The sequence below is a fragment of the Primulina eburnea genome, chromosome 13, assembly GCF_022965805.1.
Source record: "Primulina eburnea isolate SZY01 chromosome 13, ASM2296580v1, whole genome shotgun sequence".
Classification (NCBI taxonomy): Eukaryota; Viridiplantae; Streptophyta; class Magnoliopsida; order Lamiales; family Gesneriaceae; genus Primulina; species Primulina eburnea.
This window is the reverse complement of record NC_133113.1, coordinates 32,866,518-32,888,102: the sequence shown is the minus strand read 5'-3', so window position 1 is coordinate 32,888,102 and position 21,585 is coordinate 32,866,518. Positions and strand designations below refer to the sequence as shown.

The 21,585-nt window shown below is 31.0% G+C and overlaps 2 protein-coding genes and 1 non-coding gene across 5 annotated transcripts; all 3 read left to right on the top strand.

The window, feature by feature from the left end:
- The first annotated feature begins 446 nt into the window (after positions 1-446).
- TRNAR-UCU (transfer RNA arginine (anticodon UCU)) lies at positions 447-519 on the top strand. Its single transcript has one exon. It is a non-coding gene; the product is annotated as a tRNA-Arg (tRNA).
- Positions 520-9,956: 9,437 nt separating this feature from the next.
- LOC140809202 (uncharacterized) lies at positions 9,957-12,040 on the top strand. Of its 2 annotated transcripts, XM_073166700.1 has the most exons (3): positions 9,957-10,645; positions 10,779-11,383; positions 11,716-12,040. In XM_073166700.1, the coding sequence occupies exons 1-3, from the start codon at positions 10,289-10,291 to the stop codon at positions 11,777-11,779; spliced, it is 1,026 nt and encodes a 341-aa protein (XP_073022801.1). In that variant the 5' UTR covers positions 9,957-10,288; the 3' UTR covers positions 11,780-12,040. The 2 variants fall into 2 exon arrangements, with proteins under 2 accessions (XP_073022801.1, XP_073022802.1); XM_073166701.1 differs by lacking the exon at positions 11,716-12,040 and having other exon boundaries at positions 9,958-10,645; positions 10,779-11,524.
- A 4,487-nt stretch (positions 12,041-16,527) lies between these two features.
- On the top strand, positions 16,528-19,651 carry LOC140808617 (beta-1,3-galactosyltransferase 7-like). Of its 2 annotated transcripts, none has more exons than XM_073165736.1 (11): positions 16,528-16,825; positions 17,013-17,112; positions 17,340-17,401; positions 17,501-17,703; positions 17,791-17,854; positions 17,984-18,056; positions 18,143-18,263; positions 18,359-18,446; positions 18,538-18,663; positions 18,897-19,006; positions 19,088-19,651. In XM_073165736.1, the coding sequence occupies exons 3-11, from the start codon at positions 17,367-17,369 to the stop codon at positions 19,234-19,236; spliced, it is 969 nt and encodes a 322-aa protein (XP_073021837.1). In that variant the 5' UTR covers positions 16,528-16,825; positions 17,013-17,112; positions 17,340-17,366; the 3' UTR covers positions 19,237-19,651. The 2 variants fall into 2 exon arrangements, with proteins under 2 accessions (XP_073021837.1, XP_073021836.1); XM_073165735.1 differs by having other exon boundaries at positions 16,528-16,910.
- The last annotated feature ends 1,934 nt before the right edge of the window (positions 19,652-21,585 follow it).

Sequence of the window (21,585 nt, the reverse complement as noted above, 5' to 3'; positions counted from 1 at the left end):
GTTATGTTGACAAGATTATAAAGTATGAATATTCGTTATGCTTCAAGTTATAAGATGCTACATAAATTTTTATGGATGCCTCAAGGAGTTTAATTTAGTTATTTCCATTTTAGTTTCATTTAAATTTGTCAATGCTCCCGCATATTTTTATCATTTTAAGAATTTAAGATGTAAAAATGATTCTATTTTATGGTATTTATGAAATAAACTTATTATGATTTATATTGTGATGGACTTATTATTTGACGATTATGTGATTATTGGACAACGTCGGTATTGATTAACCCCATCACAAAATGTGAGAATATGGAATGATAATTTCGACGAAGGTTACAATATTGTAAATAAGTCAACAAAGAAAACAAAAAGAAAAAGGTGAGAAAAGTAAAACATTAAATATTGTTTTATAATATAGATATTAAAATCATCAAAACGTTGTAAAGCAAGCGCCCATGGCCTAATGGATAAGGCGTCTGACTTCTAATCAGGCGATTGTGGGTTCGAGTCCCACTGGGCGTGTGAAGTTCTGTTCTCTACTGGGCCAGTAAGTTATTTATTCTTTTTCATTGACCCGCTGGCATTTTGGCCCATTAATGACTTATGTTTCAACCTCGGGCCCATCAAGGCCTTGGCCCAATTATCTATCACTTGACCATTCTCTACCGATTCCCGTAAACCCATCAGATTAACACAATTAAACCCAAAACTACATGAAGAATGTTCGCCACTCGGCTAAATTTATTTCTTCCAAAAATTAAAAAATTATGGGGTTATCTATTATTGTCGAACTTGGTTATTAAATTAAAACTCATTACGAAGACCATTTTTTTGATATATTAGTATAAATTATGATATTTAAATTAATTATTTAGATATAAATGAAAAAACTGCTATTAAGTAAAAGCTGCAATGGACTCCACTCCCACAAATTTAGGGAAATTTACAATACATTGTATATATAATGACAATTTTAAAACCTTTATTATACTTGAGATAGACTGTAATCAGGAACGGAGACGTGATTCAGAAATATATGGAGTAGGCTCTGCCATCTGTTATACATAATAGGAGTGACACTAATAGTCGAGTTAACCATACTCTTTTTTCATGAACCGAGCCGATCGAACATTACTACAAAAAACTAAACTGAGAAAATCGGTTATTTCGTTCGATACCGAATTAACCGGACTTTTAGAAATTTTTTAAAAAATCAAGCTTTAATTACAAAACGTAATATAAAAATTGAATTAAATAGATTTAATTTTAATTTATAAAAATATATATTTGTAAATCTAGTTGTATTGTCCAATAAAACTTTATTAGAAATGTATAACTATTTATATCTTAATAAACTTTATTATAAATTTTAATAACATTAGTTTTTTATATATAAAATTCGATTTATTCGGTTAGTTTTATGATAAAAACTGAAATCGAATTGAACTAATCAATATTTAAAAATAACAAAACCGAACTCCCAAATATAACAAACCGGTTTTTCAAATTAATTCAGTTTGATCTTTTATTTTGGTTGAAATCAATATTTAAGTCGCCCTTATATTGATGATGTATGTTCTTTTACTTGTTCATATCAGCTCTTTGATTTAAAAATAACTTGATAGTGTTTCTTTTCTTCATTCCTTGAGTTAAGTAACTAGAAAATTTCAGGTCACTCAAAATTTTCCAACAAAAATTATTTATAAATCTCATAATTATTCTAACTAAAGATTTTCATTCTCAAAATCTCAATCAACTGATTATTTTCCCCAAAAATCGCAACAATATAGTTCTTAAGGCAAAAATACAAGCTCGAAAATTCATATACATCATAACTCATAAGTCAACATTATCACAACTCAAATGATCACAACTAAATATTCTACATAATTTAAGAGTTGTCGATTTTAGACATGAATGAAGTGTGATTCATAAGATCGTTTTATTTTTATTTTTTTTAACATTAAAATTATAACTAGTAAAAAAAAGTACTGGGCTAGCTGGAGCTCAACCCAACTGAAGGTTTATTTCATCATATTCATGTGGGTATTACTTTCATTATAGTATGAATGACCAAGATTTGCCCTGCCGTAAAGATGAACTGAAATTTGAGTAAAGTTATAATTTAAAAAATCGACCAAAGTTATCGATCAAAATTTCCACACATTATTTATTATTGAAAGGGTTCTACTTTATTAATAAACTATGAACTGGTCCATGCAGTACTTGACTACGAAATCCACATAAGTAACTCTTCTCCATCAACCACAAATTTTTTTATTATTATTAATATTATTACGTAGGTCCAAACAATTTGTTACAATTTCGGCTGTAAATGAAACTTTATTGTTTATTGGACCACAATAATCAATAAATAAGTAAATAATCGAATAATATCTATATATATAAATAATCATATATCATAAAATTATCATCATAATAATTAAGAATATTTATTAATACCTTTCACTTGCATTGTATGTGTTTAACCTACAAATTAAACATACATATATTGTTAATTGGCTACCAATTTTTTGACTAATTTGTACATCAAATTATTATTGATGAATTGGTGGACCTTGAATTTTGTGCTTAGTATGAAATGAAATCGTACCCAATCCAACATTTAAATCGAACTTAAGCCTTAAGGCATCTTTAAGGGGAAAAACATTGATGAGTAGGTTTTTTGTGAGACAGTCTCACGATTTTTTATCTGTGAGACGAGTCAGTCTTACCGATATTCACGATAAAAAGTACTATTCTTAGCATAAAAAGTAATATTTTTTAATGGATGACCAAAATAAGAGATCCGTCTCATTAAATACGACCCGTGAGATCGTCTTACACAAGTTTTTTACCAATATTGATTACTTGGAAAACCGAAATTAGTCTATTATCTTGGTGTGATCAATTCAATGGCTATCAGTAAAAAAAGAAAAAAAACAAAACAAAACAAAACTATTCGTGCACACTTGTGTTAGTATTATATTTTTACGATTTTATTTTAAAATTATGAAAAATTATATCTATTTTTTCGTGTTAAAAATGATCGATTATACCACTGATGCAACGTCCAAATTTACTGGAGACAAATTATTTCAAGCTGTAGTTAATTTGGATTGAATCTTTCTCTTTCAAGAGAGGCATATGTTCTTAGTTGCCGAAATTATTTCTTTACACAAAATCGAAAGAATCACACACGATTTAATTAATTTGATACCATATATGTTATTGATATAGCCAAAAAAATTATATTAAATTATAACAAGAATCGGACTAAATTAAATTATCTCGACTTTGGGAGTCTTCCTTTCCCAAATTAATATAGAAGATCCAATTCATATTTACCTAAATTATTTCTCTTGCTTAGTTATATATCCTTTTTTATGAAAAATTTCAAAAGCCAATAGAAAAATGACACACTCTATAAAATTAAATCAATTGTACACATATTGAAGCCTACAACCACTTTAGTAGTACTCGATTACCATAAATGACTTGACAAAGGTTTTTGGCTAATTTCCTATGCATTCTTTTAGAGGTGGAAATGGAGCAAAATCCTTGGTGGGAAAAGGAATCCTCTGATTGGGACCTTTGCTAAACATTAAAATAAACAATATCTATAAATAAATACATTATTATCTGTCCAAAGGGGAAAAAATTTCCTGAATATTTTTAAGTTTTTATGCTTGGAAATTTAATTAACTTTTTTCTTGCCATCAGTCTTTCCTTAAAAAGTCTCTCATGCAACTTGGTAGGTTGGGTCATGGCTTTATGATAACTGGAACACAGAAAAGCTTTAATTTTTTTTATTTATAAAATTATCGAATAAAATCTGAATTATATATATATACACACATACATGGGATTGACTGACACAAATTAAAGATGGAGAAATTAAATATTATCTACAATTTTTTTTAATAAACATATTATATGAATTTTTTTTATGAAACCTTACCGATTCAAAAAGAGTAAAGAAAAAAGGTGTAATTATTTGTCACAGCTGCCTGTCCTAATTGGACAATGCCTCCAGCTATGAGAAATGAATTGGCTGAATTTGACCATTCTTGAAACACACAGTATAATGTAGCATTCATTACTAGTATACTTTATTTTTTATTATATTCTTGGAATAATAATATTTTAAATGACAAATATTAATGAACTATATAATAAATATTCAGATAGGAAAGTTTTTATCGACTAAAATTGTCAGCTTTCCAAGCATTGTTTTCAAAACATGATCGAATCGGTTGTTACGGTCGTAAACTGATCACAAGTCTGATCCGAAACATATTCAAAATGCATTTTAGAGGTCAAACATTCAAATCCGGTTCCAACATTATGAAACGGTAAACCTGTTCAACCAGTTTTGAAATTTTTTTATTTGAAAAAATTATTTTCTTATTTTTTATAACTTCAATTTAATATTTTATTATATACACATGATTGTTTTGAATTATTATTTTGAATTTGAACTTCATGATAAATATAATTTCAGTTATATAATAGTTTATTATTCTATTTTTTTTTGTTTTTGAAAAATATATAATTATAATTGATATTTTGAATATATGTATATTGTTATTTAATTTTTAAAATTTGATAAATGTATGATTTTTTTAAATTACATACATCTTTTCGGTTTTAAAATTTAAAATATATTATTCATTAATTTATATAATATAACATTATTTCGATCCGATCGTCCGACTAAATCAATTAGATCGATTAAACCGTTCTCTTAAAATAGATCAGTTCGGTTTTAAAAATATTGTTAAAAAACAAATATTCAATAACATAAATATTATATATTATCATATTATTCTTGTTTTGATAATTTATGATGTGATTGTCCTTGTTTATATTTTGACCAGAATGTAAGTAGAAATGATAAAGATGTTATATTTTCTTCTCAAGTTTGGACCCTCTTTAGTTTGATATGTTCATATGGTGACATCTATGAGTGCGCGTAGAATGTTTACATGAATATTTTGTTAAACGTCAAATCGATCATCCTCTAACATATTATTACATTAAATATTTCGATATCCGAGAAAATCTTGTCACATTCACTTTTCATTTTACATGTGAGAAGATATTCTGGCGAACATTGCCGAAGTATTTAATACAACAGTGTGTGAGAAGATAACTGATTTGATGTTGAGTGGGTCTCATGTGAGACCGTATCATGGATTTTAATCTGTGAGACGAGTCAATCCTACCAATATTCACAATAAAAAGTAATACTCTTAGCATAAAAAGTAATATTTTTCATTGATGACTCAAATAAGAGATCTGTCTCACAAATACAACACATGAGATCATCTCACAAAAGTTTTGCCTTTGACGTTCCACATCATACGAATATCTCGCAATGCCCATTAGCAAGGGCGGAGACACAACCTTTTTCGCCATGGCTTTAGCATGAGTGTTCCAAAAAAAAATTAAAAAATTTATATGTAATTTTTTTTATAATTTTGGATAAATTTGATATTAGTCGGGGTAGATCAATTTAAAATATTAAAAGATTTTAGAGTTTAAAATTTTAGCCTAAGTATAATCGAATTCATGGCTCCGCCACTACCCATTAGGTATCCACCGACAAGCAATAGGTGGACAACATATTTGAAAGAAATATTTTATTTCTAATCAATCTTTGTATTTTATCTAAATCAAAAAATAAGAGTTTTACATTTCTAGACTAATTTGACTTCATCGAATAATAAGACTTATTCTTAGATAATTTAATCTTAGTATTTATCATACATGATTTGTTTTTTTGTATTTATCCATAAGATATAATATCTTGATTTGAATAGAGTTTTATTTCTAATTAAATTTTGTTTCTATGTTTGTAGGATTTGTTTTATGGAAAAATAATTATGTCAAGATATGAAGATCTGTATATACGAAATATTGAGAGAAGAATCGTAAGGGATTTTTACGCAGCGGCTGTAGTTTTTCTCTGAACATACCTAACGTTTTGAGTAGAAAATCATTTTCATGTTGAAGAATTTGAGTGACTGATTCACGATTATGCCGTGTTGTTGATTTTTGTTGAAGATACGTGAAGAGCAACACTGACGCAGAGTGTTGGTTGAAGAGTGTTCTTCTATTGTTTTTTTTTGCAACTTCGGTTTATGCATCTAATGTTTAGTTTGATTTATTTGATGCACTTGAATTCTTTGGAGTGTCAAGAAATTTGGTTTTTTTATTTTAACTAGTATTGTTTCGTATAAACAATTTACATATTTCCTAGTGAATTTTTGTCATGAGGTGTTGTACAAATATTTATACTTCTAGATAATTTAAACATGTCTTTTATTTATTAAAATTATATTTGTCAGTTTATAATTAACTTTCATTGCATGTTGTGCGTTCGTGTTGACAAAATCAGAGCACGACACTAACTTCTGATACACACATCATAACTTATTTCCTGTCCGTTCATGATCAACAACCCCTTTCAATATCAAATATACACGTACACACACGAAGCTAATACTCTCATATGTATTTTTACATGTCATTTTAATTTTGTTTAGTATATAATTATTACCTTTTGTAAGCTCCCAAATATTGTTTAACTGTTGTGCGTGACCCATTAATCTCACGCGTTGGAGCTACCATATATCTAATTATTATTATAACATATTATAGCTTTTAATCCTTATCTTCATTATTTATTTATTTCGTACAGCATAAATTTATAATGTCAGTGGTCCCTCACAAAGTATCTCAATTGACGACTAATACCACAAACAAATATTATTAAATTTATTGGGGAAATTTTTTTTTTACGGAAAATAAATAAACACTTAATCTTAATATTATATATATATATATATATATATATATATATATATATATATATATATATATATATATATATATCTTTGTTTCTTCACAATAAATGTTACTCGGAATGGAATTTTCTTCAATATATATTTGAAAAATCGAATATTAATATAACAAAATATGACGTGTAAATATCAATATAATATGATATTAAGGGAATATATAGGATTCAGCTAAGTACATATATAATTTTGTTTATTTATTTACATAAATTCGCAATTAATTAATCATTTTCATAATCGGGTGGGGATATGGACCATACAGTTGGATCCATCGAGGTTTCATTAAGAAGGAAAATGAAACATACATTCTTGTAGAATGAATTCATTACAGAGCATGGCATCCCCATTGGATGGAAAATGATGGGGGCATATAAATTAATTACTATTTTCTTCAAAATTGATAAATTAAAATTTTTCCAAAAAAAAATTGTTAAATATAAAATATTAATTTGACCAAAATTGATGCAAATGTTGAACATAATAATAAGTTACTAATACTTAATAAAATCAATTAATTCTGATGGTCATATTGATTTTCTTTTTGTCGGTGAAAAGAAAAGACTAAAACTTAATGCTTTCGGACAATAATTGATGGAATTATTCTTGGATAAGATGAATTTGCGTAGATTCTTAATTTTTCTTGCAGTGAAAAAAAGATTCTATGCAAAAAAAAGACTTGTAGTATTCAATATAAAACATTAAAGTATATAATAATGTACAAATATGGATAATATTCGAATCAATCTTTTTGACCAGAGGTGAATTGTGATTACTTAAACTATTATAAATTGAAAATCCATGTTTAAACTTGTCCCAATTTAAACCTTAATTAATTAGGATGTAATTTATTTAATTTAAACTATAAAAAAAATTGAATACAAAGATTAAAATGTTTAGTTTTCATTGATTAGCTTCGGTAGCTTGCGGCTAGCGTCATTTGACCCACCTACGCAATTATTTCATTTAATTACATATGTGCACCATATTAAATATTTCAAATAAAAGTGCTTAATTAGTTTGCAGCTACGTGTTTTCCTAATTATCATGCTAGTTAAACTTGTCCAAAAGATTACTCTACCAAAGAATCTCGACACTTCAATTGAATTTTAAACTCGAAACCTCGTTTCAAACTTGAAATCTTGGTGTGAAGATCAACCATCGACATTATATTCAGATTTTAGAGTTAGCTAAATCATGACTTCATATTTATATCATGGAGTAAGTCTCTTATGAAACAGTCTCACGAATCTTTATATGTGAAACGAGTCAACCCTATCAATATTCACAAAAAAATAATATTTATTCATAGATGATCCAAATAAGAGATCTGTCTCACAAAATACGACCCGTGAGACCGTCTCACACAAATTTTTGCCTATATTCACGTTGATGCTTTTCCAAGGTAAAAATAACTTATTCTCATCTATAGATTCCTCGAATAATTGGAATACATTTAATTTAAATTTTGGGTGTTGAATATTTTTAAGATTCTTGAGAAGATAAATTAAACTATAGAAGGGAGAGGATTATGGAAGATCTCATCCTATAATTAGGTGCAGGCGATATGGCTAACAAAGGAAAAGGGGGGCGCCCAGATCTACGGCTTCACCAAAGTTTCGATTCACTTTCCAATGAGATCTTACAAGACCAAAGACAAGACATCATTCCCCAAGTGTTTCTTTCTACGAAAACCCACGAGGACCCTCGTAAATTTATTAACAATAATTATGATATTAGTGTACGTTTTTATTACATAAATATTAATAGTGTATTAATGTGTTGGGCACATTCATGCATGATACATTTCTAATAAAAGTTTAATGTTGATTTATACTAAGTCGAGTACAAACGATCGATTCCATAAATAAATTAATCGTAGATAGATTTTACGTACTTGTGTTGGAAAAACCCTATTATGGCTTCTATATTTCAGAATGAAGTTGAGTATTATCAAGAATTTCTGATTTTACGTGTGAACTTTTGTCCATATAATATCAACAAGATATATATTATGATTTCCTCGAATAAACTAAGTATAAAATAATACCAAATCGAGAAAGAAAAATTAGTAAAAAAAAGACACCTAATGCGCCATAACATCATCTTGATGTTATTATGATTAACTTGTAATCGAATATTATTATTCCGAGCTATTGATTTCACGATTAGGTAAAACTTTCAAACTTCATAGTGATGACAAACAAAAAAAAGTACAGATACTTAATAATAATAATAGTAAATTTTTAAAAGAAAAAGAAAGAAGGGTGACTTTAACAAAGTAATGGAAAAATAATAGTCGAGACACTATATCTTTAATCAACATAAAAAGATTTTAAAAATACATTAAGAAATGAGGGAATATGACCCTACAATATGATTGATAGGGGCCACTAAATATAATTGTCTTCCTCAAGTATCATGTGGCTTTGGACAAGAATCATACGTAGTGTGACCAAGAAATTATATGCAACATTTTCAACTTACAAAACACAAGAATCCCACTATCTAGAATCGAAACAAGATTGGGAAATGGTATTTTCTTTTTTTATACTTGGGAGATGGTACTAATATGAGCATAGGAGCAAGCAAAGCACACCAAATATCAATGGACTGGAGGGGGGGAGTAAAGGAACAAAATCAGTTGCTCGAGGAAGAAAAGGAGGAAAGAAGAAGATGAGTGGCACTAAAATCAAAAGATTGCACAAATTAACGCGATAAGGTTCAAGTTTTTGAGAAGTTGTAACTTAGTTTTAGGTGCCCAATTCCACTCAATCTGGTCAAACTTTTATCACACCCCAATGAACTCATTCTTACATCATCATTCTAACACATTATTATCAAAGACAGCCATTTTTTTTTTAAAAAAAAAAAATTTAACCCAATATTGTTTTTATAAATAAAGCTCAGTCAATCAGATTAGCCCATCGAATTGATTTTTTTTTTAAAAAAAATCAAGTGATTGGTTGATTTTCTCAATGAGTCGAATAGGGACTCGGGAATTCTATTATTTTTAGCAATTAATGTACCAAATTGACGAAATAGTTTATATTTAATCTTAATTAGATTTACGTTATAAAAAATAAAATTCTATGGGAACTCAAAAACCCTTTGTTGTCCCTCAAAACTGGCTTCTTTCAGTCTGATTCTTCAAGTGAGGGATTAAAATTTTTGTTCTTTTCTTTCTAACTTTCCTCCCGATATACAGTGAAAATGGCAGATTATCAATCATCCTATCCCCTGGATAGGAAACACTCATCATTGCTTCCAACAATCTTTTTCAACCTTCGAAACATGAGCTTCTAAGATTGATATTCCCTCGTTTCCATCCCATTTGTATCATTCCTCTGCTTTTGCGGTTTTGCCCCCCTATCCTACCATTTAAATATCCCTATTCGTATCCCTTTTTCTATCCCACCTTCTTTGTAATGGATACTTATTCCGCTAACTCTGTTAATGGCTTCTACAATTTCTTGACTCGTGGGATCGATGATCTCGAACGCCTGTTTCTGTCTAACAACTTCATGTCCATTCAGTTCCTGCAGAGGGTTCTGTCCCTCTTACGATCATTCCACACGCAGTTGACTCTTCTGGTTCAGAAGCTTCACTTGCCTGTTGGTGAGAAATGGCTCGATGAGTACATGGATGAAAGTTCCAAGCTTTGGGAGGTCTGTCATGTGCTTAAAACTGGGATTTCAGGCATGGAGAATTACTATTCTGCCGGTCTTAATATCACTTCTTCACTCGATAGCCATCGACATTTAAGCCCCCAGCTTTTTCGACAGGTGATGCATACATAGCCATCAAGATTCAAATTGGGTTTTTGTAAAAAACAATAAAAATCTTGTTTATTCATTTTTGGATTGGGATCTCGACCTTTATATATATTCATCATCATTATTATTTTTTTAAAAACAGGTTATTCGGGCTTTATCAGGATGCAGGAGAGAGGCCGTGGGGATGGAGGAAGCAAACAGGTCATTAATGGAGACGAGAATCGAACCAGAATCATTGAAATTTGATGAGATAATTACCGTAGAATCAAAGCTGAATGGATTCAATGGGTTCAGGGGAGTTCTTTATGCAATGAGAAATGTCAGTTCCCTGCTTCTGATGATTCTGCTCTACGGATTAGTTTACTGCTGGCCCGAGTCGAATTCGCTAGGAAATGGATATGAAGGCCGCCTTCTCTTCGGATCATCTTTCATGATCTCAACAGCCAGGCTACAACAGAGGGTAGCTTCCGAAATCAATCAGATATCGGACCGGCCCGGGATTCTGTTGCATGAATTCAGGAGATCAAAAGTGGCCATGGATGAGCTCAGAGCAGAGGTGGAGAGGAAATGCTCGCAAGGGATCATGGAATGGGAATCAGAAGTCGGAATAAGGGAGAGAGTGGACAGTTTAAAGGGGTGTTTTGGTAATTTAAAGGCCGGAACAGAGAATATAATTGGACAGCTCGATGATTTTTTTGATGAAATTGTTGAAGGCCGGAAGAAGCTCTTAGATTTCTGCAGTCATAGGTAAGAGAATTTAAGAGGGTTATAAATTCAAGAACTTGAAGGGTAAAAAAGGGAAAATACAAGTAGTTAAAAAATTAGTAACTTTGTTTCATCCAACTCTCTTCATTTTAGTTTAATTATATTATATTTTTCTTTGTTTTACATCTACCCCTCTTGTGGATTCTTGCTTTAAAATGGTAACAAGGCACCATAAATATGATTTTTTTTTATGTTTAATTAATATGAATCAAATAACATATTTATCTATCCTACTTTGTTTAATTTTTTATTTAAATTAAATAAAACCAGTTGGTGGAAAATCCTTGAAAGTGCTTTCATGGTTTTCATCATAGAATGAAGCATGAGAATGTAATGGCCGCTAAAAAAGATAGCATGACAGTAAAAGAGCAAAGATGACATGACTACAACAAAGCAGGAAACACATATCAAACCAAGCAAGAAAATTAACAGACAGAGCAGTAAAAAAGAAAAGATGAGAGAATGGAAATTTCTTTCCACAAAGGTCAAAATCTCGAGAATTCAGAGGTGTCTTTTGAATTCTTTTGTTTAGGGTGTGTCATTCTTTATGGGTATTTAGTGTAAATGACTGATTTTATTACAGTAAAAGAGGAATGATGTTTTTGGACAACATCAGATCCCTGGATTTGGCTTTTCTTTTGCACTCTCTGAAGCTTTTGTCTGATTCAGTTAGTTTCCCTCGACAGCAATGGATTTTATGATCGGTGCTCTTTCTCTCACTTTATAATGTTTTTAGGAATAAAATAAACGAAGGAAATATTTATTTATTTTTACTAATTAATGTATTCAAAATCACCCCACACCCAAAAAAAAATAAAAATAAAAAAAACTTATTTTCTTTGCATGAATTCCACGACGATTTACCCCATTGTTGCCATTTTCTTCCTTCTTTTCCGGGTGGACCGCGGAGAGAAATGATAATAATTGTTATTATCATAAAAAAATCTTGGGAGTCCCTTTCTCCACCATCTAACCGGATCTCATGCTTTTTGTCCTTTGCCAGAAATTCATGCCTTCTTTGCCTTTAAAAGATTTTCTTTTTCCTTGAATAAGATTACTTAATTTAAAAATTGCATAATCATTGAGTCAAAGAAATGAAGAACAAAGCGAACTAAATGCAAATAATGCACGTTGCTGGTGGTTTTAGCAACATTCCAGTCTTCCAACTAACACGGTCCAATACAGACCCTTTCAACGCGTAATGTTTATTGTATTCTTGTGACATTGACACCAGATTTTAATTACATAATGCAATTATAAGATCACTCTGTTTTATTATTTTAATTTCATGAGTCTCTATTCATGTAACCAAGGAACTGAAATTAGACCTGCATGCGAGGGTTCTGGTAATAAACAAGTGAGAATCTGGACATGATTTTGGTGTCGATCCATCGAATTTCCACATGCTTATATATATCAGCAAATAACAAAGGTGGACAGTTGATTTGGTAGATCATAGTAAGTATAAACTCGAACAAGTGAAAAACGGCGTAGCTAGATCGATCGATCGTCCAATTAACTCGAGGGAATGATCGAGATGCAGGTTAGATGGTTCACAAGATGGGATGCACGACGAATTGGCAGCCGTGTATCAACACAAGCCAACAAGTGGCCGGACAATTAATTATACAAATTAGCTAGCATATCAATTTAAGGACAGATACTGTGGTACCCTTGTCCCACATCGAAAAAATCAAAGATTTAAAATGAGTTTATAATAGCTTACAATGGACTTCTATAGCAACTTGGGTTAATCATTTTCGTAAAGCGAGGACGAATACGAAATAGTTACTATAGGAGCCCATTGTGCAGTCACGCAGGTGCGGGTCCGGGCTCGGGCGTGACAGATACTTTACAATATTAATAAATAATCCATGATACAATTCCAAAGTAAGTATGCGTCATTAAGAATGAAGTGATTTTTTTGGCAGCAAAAACATATAAATATGATCTCAGAAAGGGAAGATAATTAGCATGCATCTTATACGTAGCCACGAAGGATAATACAAGCTTAAATTACTCAAGATAAAGAGAATAACACGGGCACTTTGGAAGCTATTTTCTCCAGTTGAAAATGCCCAACTTACATGCATATATTATTGGTAATGCTAGCTGGAATCTTGTATTTTATTCTATCAATCTTAATTAGGATTAGTTTGTTTATCGTTCCCCTTAATTCACCACGAAACCATCCCAAACTGCTACCTTCTATTTTTCTACAACTATCCTCTTTGGGGTTTGACAGAGTCCTACACATATGATATCTAATACTCCTAACTAGGAGATTTCAATAATGATTGTTTCCCCCCCCTAAACGCCTGCATTAAACAAGGATATAGGGTCGACATGATCATAGGCTCGACGTGTTCATACCTGTAGGAGCGTCACATACCTCAAACAAACGTGGACCTACAATGTCATGTGTCTCCATAGTATGTATGTTGTCCGTCGGATCTGATGCTAGCTAGTGCTTGATCGTCCACGAGAAAGGGCTGAGTGACCTTACTAAACTGCATGTCTATCTCAAGGGTTCGCATAATATCATGACAAACCCAACAACGGTATAATTAGTCTCGACTCGAATCATGCTTCATAATTGAAGTACTATCCCCAAAGTGAATCCCGAGTGCCCTATTTATAAGCAGAGTTTGGAAGGTTTGAACTGTACGTGTCATCGGCATCTTGACATCTCATGATTTGGAAGTTCAGAACTCCTCCGTGTTGATGCTCATTGGACAGAGGACGCGTTAGTGCTTTGATGGTTGAATGGGATCGAAAGCTCTGAACCGACCGGCAGCTCCGAACTGCTCCTCAATCTTTCCGACCCAATATTTTTTTAAGTGTCAGATTATTACATGTTGCGTACTTGTTCATTCAGTTTTTCATGAATAGTTTTTATTGGAGTTAAGTTAATATTTAAATTACGAACAATTTGTAGTGAAAATATTTGTACTTATTTGGTTATAAGTTGTAAAATTATTATGTTGATAATGTGCTTTTAAAAATAAATGATGTAATTTATTTATGGGAGCTAGGGATGACGCTATTGTTATTTGAATCTTAATTTGTTTATTGACATAAAAATAGTAGTCATTTATAAATTGGTCATACCAAGAAATCAAATTAGTTAGTATCGAGGGTATATTATTTATGACAAAAATTTGTGTGAGCCGGTCTCACAGGTCGTATTGGTGAGACATATATCTTATTTGAGTTATCCATGAAAAAATATTGCTTTTTATGCTAATAGAGTTACTTTTTACTGTAAATATCGATAGGGTTGACATATCTCACAGAATAAGATTCATGAAACGGTCTCACATGAGTAATAATCCTCGTAGCAATTTTTTTTGAACTTGGTGACTTGATAGATCTTAATTCTTTTTATCTTTCAGGTATATCCTTTTTTTTAAAAAAAAATGTGCTCCCTTAATAATATTATGAATTGTTGGATATATTTTACATATGTAGCTTATTATGATTTTTTTAGACAATATTCTATCCTGTCCCCTTAACAATATGATTGATTTTCAAAACATATATCGTGTGTGCAACAAATAAACACGTACACCTCGTTCTGATTTTGCAAAGTAAGTATTATATTATATGATAAATTCATAACTTCTCGTGACTCCAATAATGGGATGTACACAAAGTCGCCCACCAATTTGCCTTGTTTTAACCTAAACAGCTTTCAAAATTTTAAATTAAAATATAATTAAACACCCAATTGACAGCACATATATCTATTTTTATATATAGAGTAGTTACTGATAAAATAAAATAAAATAAAATCTTACCGGCGTTTATTTAAATTTCGTGTTTTCCGATGAGAAATGTATTTTTCTTCAGTTTTCTATACTTAAAAAGTTGGATAAGAGAGACACCAATACACCTAAAATTAATATTAAAAAAAATCCTTGAAACAAGATCTAGTTAGTTCAATCAATGATCAATTAATTCCTCCTTATTTTAGTCCAATACTTAGAGTTCATCGATATAATAATAATAGTTGAAATCAACGAACTAGCCTCGTTTTTTGTCAACCGGTAAATATGTAAAATAATAACAAAAATATTGTTATCGTGAGTACTATTTAATACACTCATTATGTAAAATTATAAGTTCATATTTACATTAATAAAATTATAAAAATAATTATAGTCTCTACGAATTAATATTATTAGCACTATTATGTTCACTATTAGATATATTAAATGATCGATTTAGTTATGTTATAAGGATGAATTCACATTTCAGTAACGTATGCACATATATTCAATTAACCAACGACTCAATATTTAAATGTGAACCCAGCGATTAAAACATTACAAATTATTAAAATAAAATAAAATTACATAATTAATATCTTTCAATGAAAATTAATGAGATTAATTGAACTAAACATACAAGACAATGAATCAGTTTAAACTTTAACATTCTATTAATCGTGATTATATATATATGTGTATATACATAGTATTGTTATGTTATTCATCAATCATGTCAATATCTGTGTCCAAAAATGAGTTGACGCTCACATATTATATATACTATTTTGATATGTTTCATCATATCCAATAGATGAATATCGTTTCATTGATCAACACATAAGTGAGTATAATTGACAAGCAGTATAACAACATTATATATATATATATATATATATATATATATATATATTTATATATATATTTTGAAACAATAATGTAAATGGAGTTTATAGTTAAAACTACACTTTCATTAAGGTTTAGGACATAATAGCGAACAACTACACGCTTACCTTATATAACTACTAGTTATTATTAATTACCACATGGCAAAAACTTGTATGAGACGGTCTCACGGATCGTATTTTGTGATACGGATCTTTATTTGGATAATCCATGAAAAAATATTACTTTTTATGCTAAGAGTATTATTTTTTATTGTGAATATGAGTAGGGTTGACCCGTCTCACAGATTGTGATCCGTGAGACGGTCTCACATTAGACCTACTCTTACCACATATAACATCCGAAATTGGCAAATGTAATTATAAAATATTATGGTAATTTAACTTAAAATATTGACAAATTACCCGAAATTTAATGCCACTGACCCGAAAACAATTTTGTCAACATTCTTACACACCTCATTTGATGTCAGAAGTCCAACACTCCGTCTCCGCGTCTTCTAAAATAGCATTTGTTATTTAAGATTTTGTTCGAGTTTTGTTTCCATTAGTTCGCCACGGCATTTTCCAAAATCCAGCTCCGGCGCGGGCGCCTCCTAATTCACGTCTTTTTCTATCAATACCCACGATTCGACACATACTTGTAGCTGGGAATCTTGGGTTTTTGTCTTTATATTTGTACGTTCCCTTTTTTTTTTACCCAACTGTGGATTGTTGTGGAAAGAAAAGGAAGAGAGAATCAATGAAGGGTAAGAGCACCGGGAAGGTTTCTGCGAAATGGATTCCCATTTTTTCCATTGTTTTCTTCTTCTTTGGGATGTTATTCACCAACAAGTATGTTTAGTTCAAGATTTTTGATTTCTTGCAATCTATATTTTTTTTTCACTTTGGGAATCTTGATTTGTGGTGATTATGTTTTCGATCTGGGTTTTGCAGATTGTGGGTACCTTTGGAATCCAATAATCAGCTAATAACTCAGCACCGGCATGACCATGAGCTGCAGGTCGTGTCTGAAGACCGTACCACCAAAAAGAAGGTATTCTGTTGTTAAGCCTGAAAGATTTAATTTTTCTATTTCTGCGCTCGTGAATTTGGGTTTAAGATCTTTTGTTATAATTTTTCTGAGAGTTTTTGTCTTTGAGATTGTTGTGGATATGGTTTTTTTTTTAAATATTTCAAGCTTAGATTCAAATTTGATTGCTTTAGTTGTTTCTTGGTTTAGTTTGATTGTTATATTATGTTTTAATTGTCTTTTTTTTTCAGAAAACAGAAGATCAAGACAAGGATGTTATGAACGAGGTGTACAGGACCCACCAAGCTATTCAGTGCGTTTATATTTTTGTTTTCTAATCATGCGTGTGTGCTTGGTAAGTATAAGTTTAAATTGTAAAGGATGGTGAAATTACATAGAAATACCATTTCAGGTCATTGGACAAGTCGATTTCGATGCTTCAGATGGAGCTGTCCGCCTCTCGGAGTGTTCATAATAAGGGAAAAAATGACAAGTTACCCATCAGTTCTGATAAACAGCCACTTAGGAAGAAGGCATTCATGGTGATTGGTATCAATACTGCTTTCAGTAGTAGGAAGAGGCGTGATTCGGTCCGAGAGACCTGGATGCCTCAAGGTGAGGCCAGAGTTGTTCTCTTTATCAACCCATGTACAATATTTTTTTGTATGGAAACGTGGGTGACGGTGTTTACGTTTTGATCAGGGGAACAGCTTCAAAAATTGGAGCTAGAGAAGGGGATTGTTGTGAGGTTTATGATTGGTCACAGGTATATTGGTTGCATATAATAATTGAGATGTAAATTTTTGCTGATTTGATGAAATTGCATGCAACATGTACTCTATGTTTCATTATCCTGGAATAAGCTCAATTTATATATTTTTCACGATTGATGCAGTGCAACGTCTAACAGCATATTAGATAGGGCTCTTGACTCAGAAGAAGCTCAACATAATGACTTTCTTAGGCTGGTAAATAACAATGCTGCACTACACTTTTGTCCCTCCTAAATAATCCTTAACTCGAAGAATTGAATCTTGACCATGTGATATATCAGGAACATGTCGAGGGATATCATGAACTGTCTGCTAAAACAAAAACTTTCTTCACCACTGCGGTCTCAATGTGGGATGCTGATTTTTATGTTAAAGTTGATGATGATGTCCACGTCAATTTGGGTGCGTGATTCCAATCATTTCTATTCCTTCATTTTTTGAACTGTTGAATTTTTTTCTTCAACGATTTTTATTTACCAAGTGTTTTGCTAATAAAGGTACACTGGCTGCAAATCTAGCCCGCCATCGATCTAAACCGAGAGTTTACATCGGCTGTATGAAATCTGGACCAGTTCTTGCTCAAAAGTAGGGCTCAAAATATCACTGAATCACTTTGTTGTGTCATGTGAGTTTGTTTCTTCAGGGATTGTTTTTTTATAATAATTGTGTTTTCCAGGAATGTTAAATATCATGAACCGGAGCACTGGAAATTTGGAGAAGAAGGGAATAAATATTTCCGGCATGCAACTGGACAGATATATGCAATATCCAAGGATTTGGCTACATACATCTCAATCAATCAGTAAGGATTGCGTGTTTTTATAACCTGGAATTGAGTTTTTTTTTTTTTTTTTCAGTTCAGTGTGAATTATATTTGTTTAAACATGGTAAAACGCGGGGAAACTGTTCCCTTTTTTACATCAAAACCCATTTACAATTTTTGAGTTTTATTTCAAATACATCCTTCATATTTAAAAGCTTAATTATGATATCATGTGTGTGCTAAACATTGAACGTTCGTATTTTAATTTTTAGGCCTATTTTGCATAAGTATGCTAATGAGGATGTGTCACTCGGTTCTTGGTTTATCGGTCTTGAAGTTGAGCACATTGACGATCGTAATATGTGCTGTGGTACTCCGCCAGGTATGGCTCTTCCAAAGTTCATGACATTAAACACATCATTTACTCGGAGTTATTTGAGTAAATTTCATTTCAAATTCGTAGACTGTGAATGGAAGGCACAAGCAGGTAATGTATGCATTGCCTCGTTCGACTGGAGCTGTAGTGGAATCTGCAAATCTGTAGAGAACATTAAATTTGTACACGAACAATGTGGCGAAGGGGAAGAGGCACTTTGGAATGCTTTATTGTAGATATCCTTCATGACTCCAAAAAGTCTCGACGGCCCACCATTTCAGCTTCTAGTTGATATAGAACGTTACGAGTAATTCAGCGTAAGATTCGTCTTCTAAATTACATTACTCGTCGAGAGTAAGAATTGGTGCATAAGGGAGCTGATCTCTTTAGTGTTTTTGAACGATTGATAAGCTTATTTTCTGTTTGCTGATTCGTTGGGCTACATGGGACGACTGGTTATACTTGCATGTATTCTTTAGGTACTACTCAGTTCTTGATATAATTCTTGATTTACAGTATACTCATTGGTCGAAGTTGTTTGTGCATGTCTTTTGTTTGTACAACTGATAAAATCTCTGCTAAATCATTGCGGGTTCTTCCCGACGATTGTGTTTTCCTTAAAAATAATAAACCACGGATGATTTAAAAAAATGTTTGTACTGATATTCGATTTTTTTATTTTCATTTAGGGAATATTGAGTCGTGTATCGTTGATAGTTTTTGTATAATAATAGTTTTTAGTATCGTCATAATTTAATGGGACTCGAGACTAGTAGTGGATGGGAAAATGGACTTCATCACGTGCACTCCACGTGATGATAAAATGTGAGCTGTCGGATTATAGAACACCGCGGTTCGTTGTCTCTAGTCGCAAAGCTCGCCTTTTTCATTTAAACTGCGCTGTCATTCAGTCAACATTCTACATTACTTTTTCCATATTTTAATAGTTTTATTTAAAATTTAAAAATCATCGGTTTAAATCACTAAATAGAGTGAATTTTGTTCTTAGAAAATTAGACAAAAAAGAAAAGAAACATATTTTATTTTTAGATTCATTTAAAAATATACTTTGTTTATTCAATAATAAATTTTCCAATCGATTCACATCAAATAAGTACACGCAAGTGAGTAGTGAGAGATGGGCAAAGAGCACGAACACAGCCTGTGTATTCTATTTAAGAATCATGGTAAGTTGTACATAGGTGTGTTTGGTTGAGTGGATTAAATAAGGATAGATTAATAGTCAAATATTTATCGTTAAAATTTTAAGTTGTTTTAATAATCATTTTGACCCGGTTTAAGATCCAATTTTATGGATAACTATTTGATTAATAAAATTGGATCTTAAACCGTGTCAAAATGATTATTAAAACATCTTAAAATTTTAACGATAATATTTGACTATTATCTATCCTTTATCCACTCAACCAAACACACATATGAATAATATTGGATATTTGATGTTTATATGTAGTTCTTCGTTCTAGTTTTTGAGAAACCTCATGTTCAGCAAATGTGGATATATCTTGTCTACTCATTTGCTTACTATAAAATTCATGTCTAGTCCGAAGAAAGATAGTCCATAACATTGGTTTGATAGGAAAATTGAAGCCATTATATATATAAACAATTTTGATATGTTGCACACACCAATGAGATGATCTGCTTCATTTTAGATCAAAATCATTAGATGTGAAAACCTAACGAACCTTTTTCTATCCCTAGTCCAAATCCAATTCTAAATTGGATTGATTGCTTTCAAAAATTTCAGAAGTTCATACAATACATCATTATACATGAGAAGAATAGCTGCTATAAGCATGGTTCGCGGGAAAAGCAGCTTAATTCGCCGTTCCGATTTCAATGTCATTTTACACATCGATACATAACTATTTGGTATAAAAAAATAAATAACTATTTCATAATACTAGCACAAAAAGAAAATTGCCCTAAAAATTACAGTATACGTATTAATTCAATTTTTTTTCCGTATCACCGGTTTATCAGAGTTATGGATAACACCTTATGTTCTAAGTATGAAATATATCTCAGCCACTGTCGTTCCGACAAACCATCCATTTAAGTTCTATATGTGTAAAAAAGAAAAGGGAATGGAATTTTGCTTACCATACCCCTATGGAACTCTACAACCCCTGTGTTATCTCAAACCAGACATGATTATTACTACAATATTATATTTACATGTCCAAGTCTTTCTAAATTTAAAATTAATCGATTTTATCTATTTAAAAAAATTCATAAAAATAAAGTTTCAAAAACATATTTTTTGAATAAAACAAAAATTCATATGAAACAGTCTCATGTGTTAATTTTGTGAGACGAAACTCCTATCATCCTACCTATGAAAAATATTATTTTTTTATGTCAAAAATATTATTTTTATGGACCAGATCGACATAAAATAATTAATTTGATTTGAAATCTTGTTATATATTCAAATCCAATCCACCTCATCTAAACACAATCTGTAAATTTACAAAATATACGGAAAAAATGATTAAAAAATATAATTTTACTGTGAAATTGGATTAATTAATCTGTAGGTTATAATGAGCTTCAAGAAA

Excerpts from the sequence above, each read along its gene's own strand:
- LOC140808617 (XM_073165735.1), top strand. The coding sequence starts at position 16,819 with ATGAAGGGTAAGAGCACCGGGAAGGTTTCTGCGAAATGGATTCCCATT. Across the intron at positions 17,855-17,983 it reads AGGTTTATGATTGGTCACAG|TGCAACGTCTAACAGCATAT; the intron begins GTATATTGGTTG and ends CGATTGATGCAG. Across the intron at positions 18,057-18,142 it reads ATAATGACTTTCTTAGGCTG|GAACATGTCGAGGGATATCA; the intron begins GTAAATAACAAT and ends GTGATATATCAG.
- LOC140809202 (XM_073166700.1), top strand. The coding sequence starts at position 10,289 with ATGGATACTTATTCCGCTAACTCTGTTAATGGCTTCTACAATTTCTTG. Across the intron at positions 10,646-10,778 it reads GCCCCCAGCTTTTTCGACAG|GTTATTCGGGCTTTATCAGG; the intron begins GTGATGCATACA and ends TTTTAAAAACAG. Across the intron at positions 11,384-11,715 it reads TTAGATTTCTGCAGTCATAG|AATGAAGCATGAGAATGTAA; the intron begins GTAAGAGAATTT and ends TTTTCATCATAG.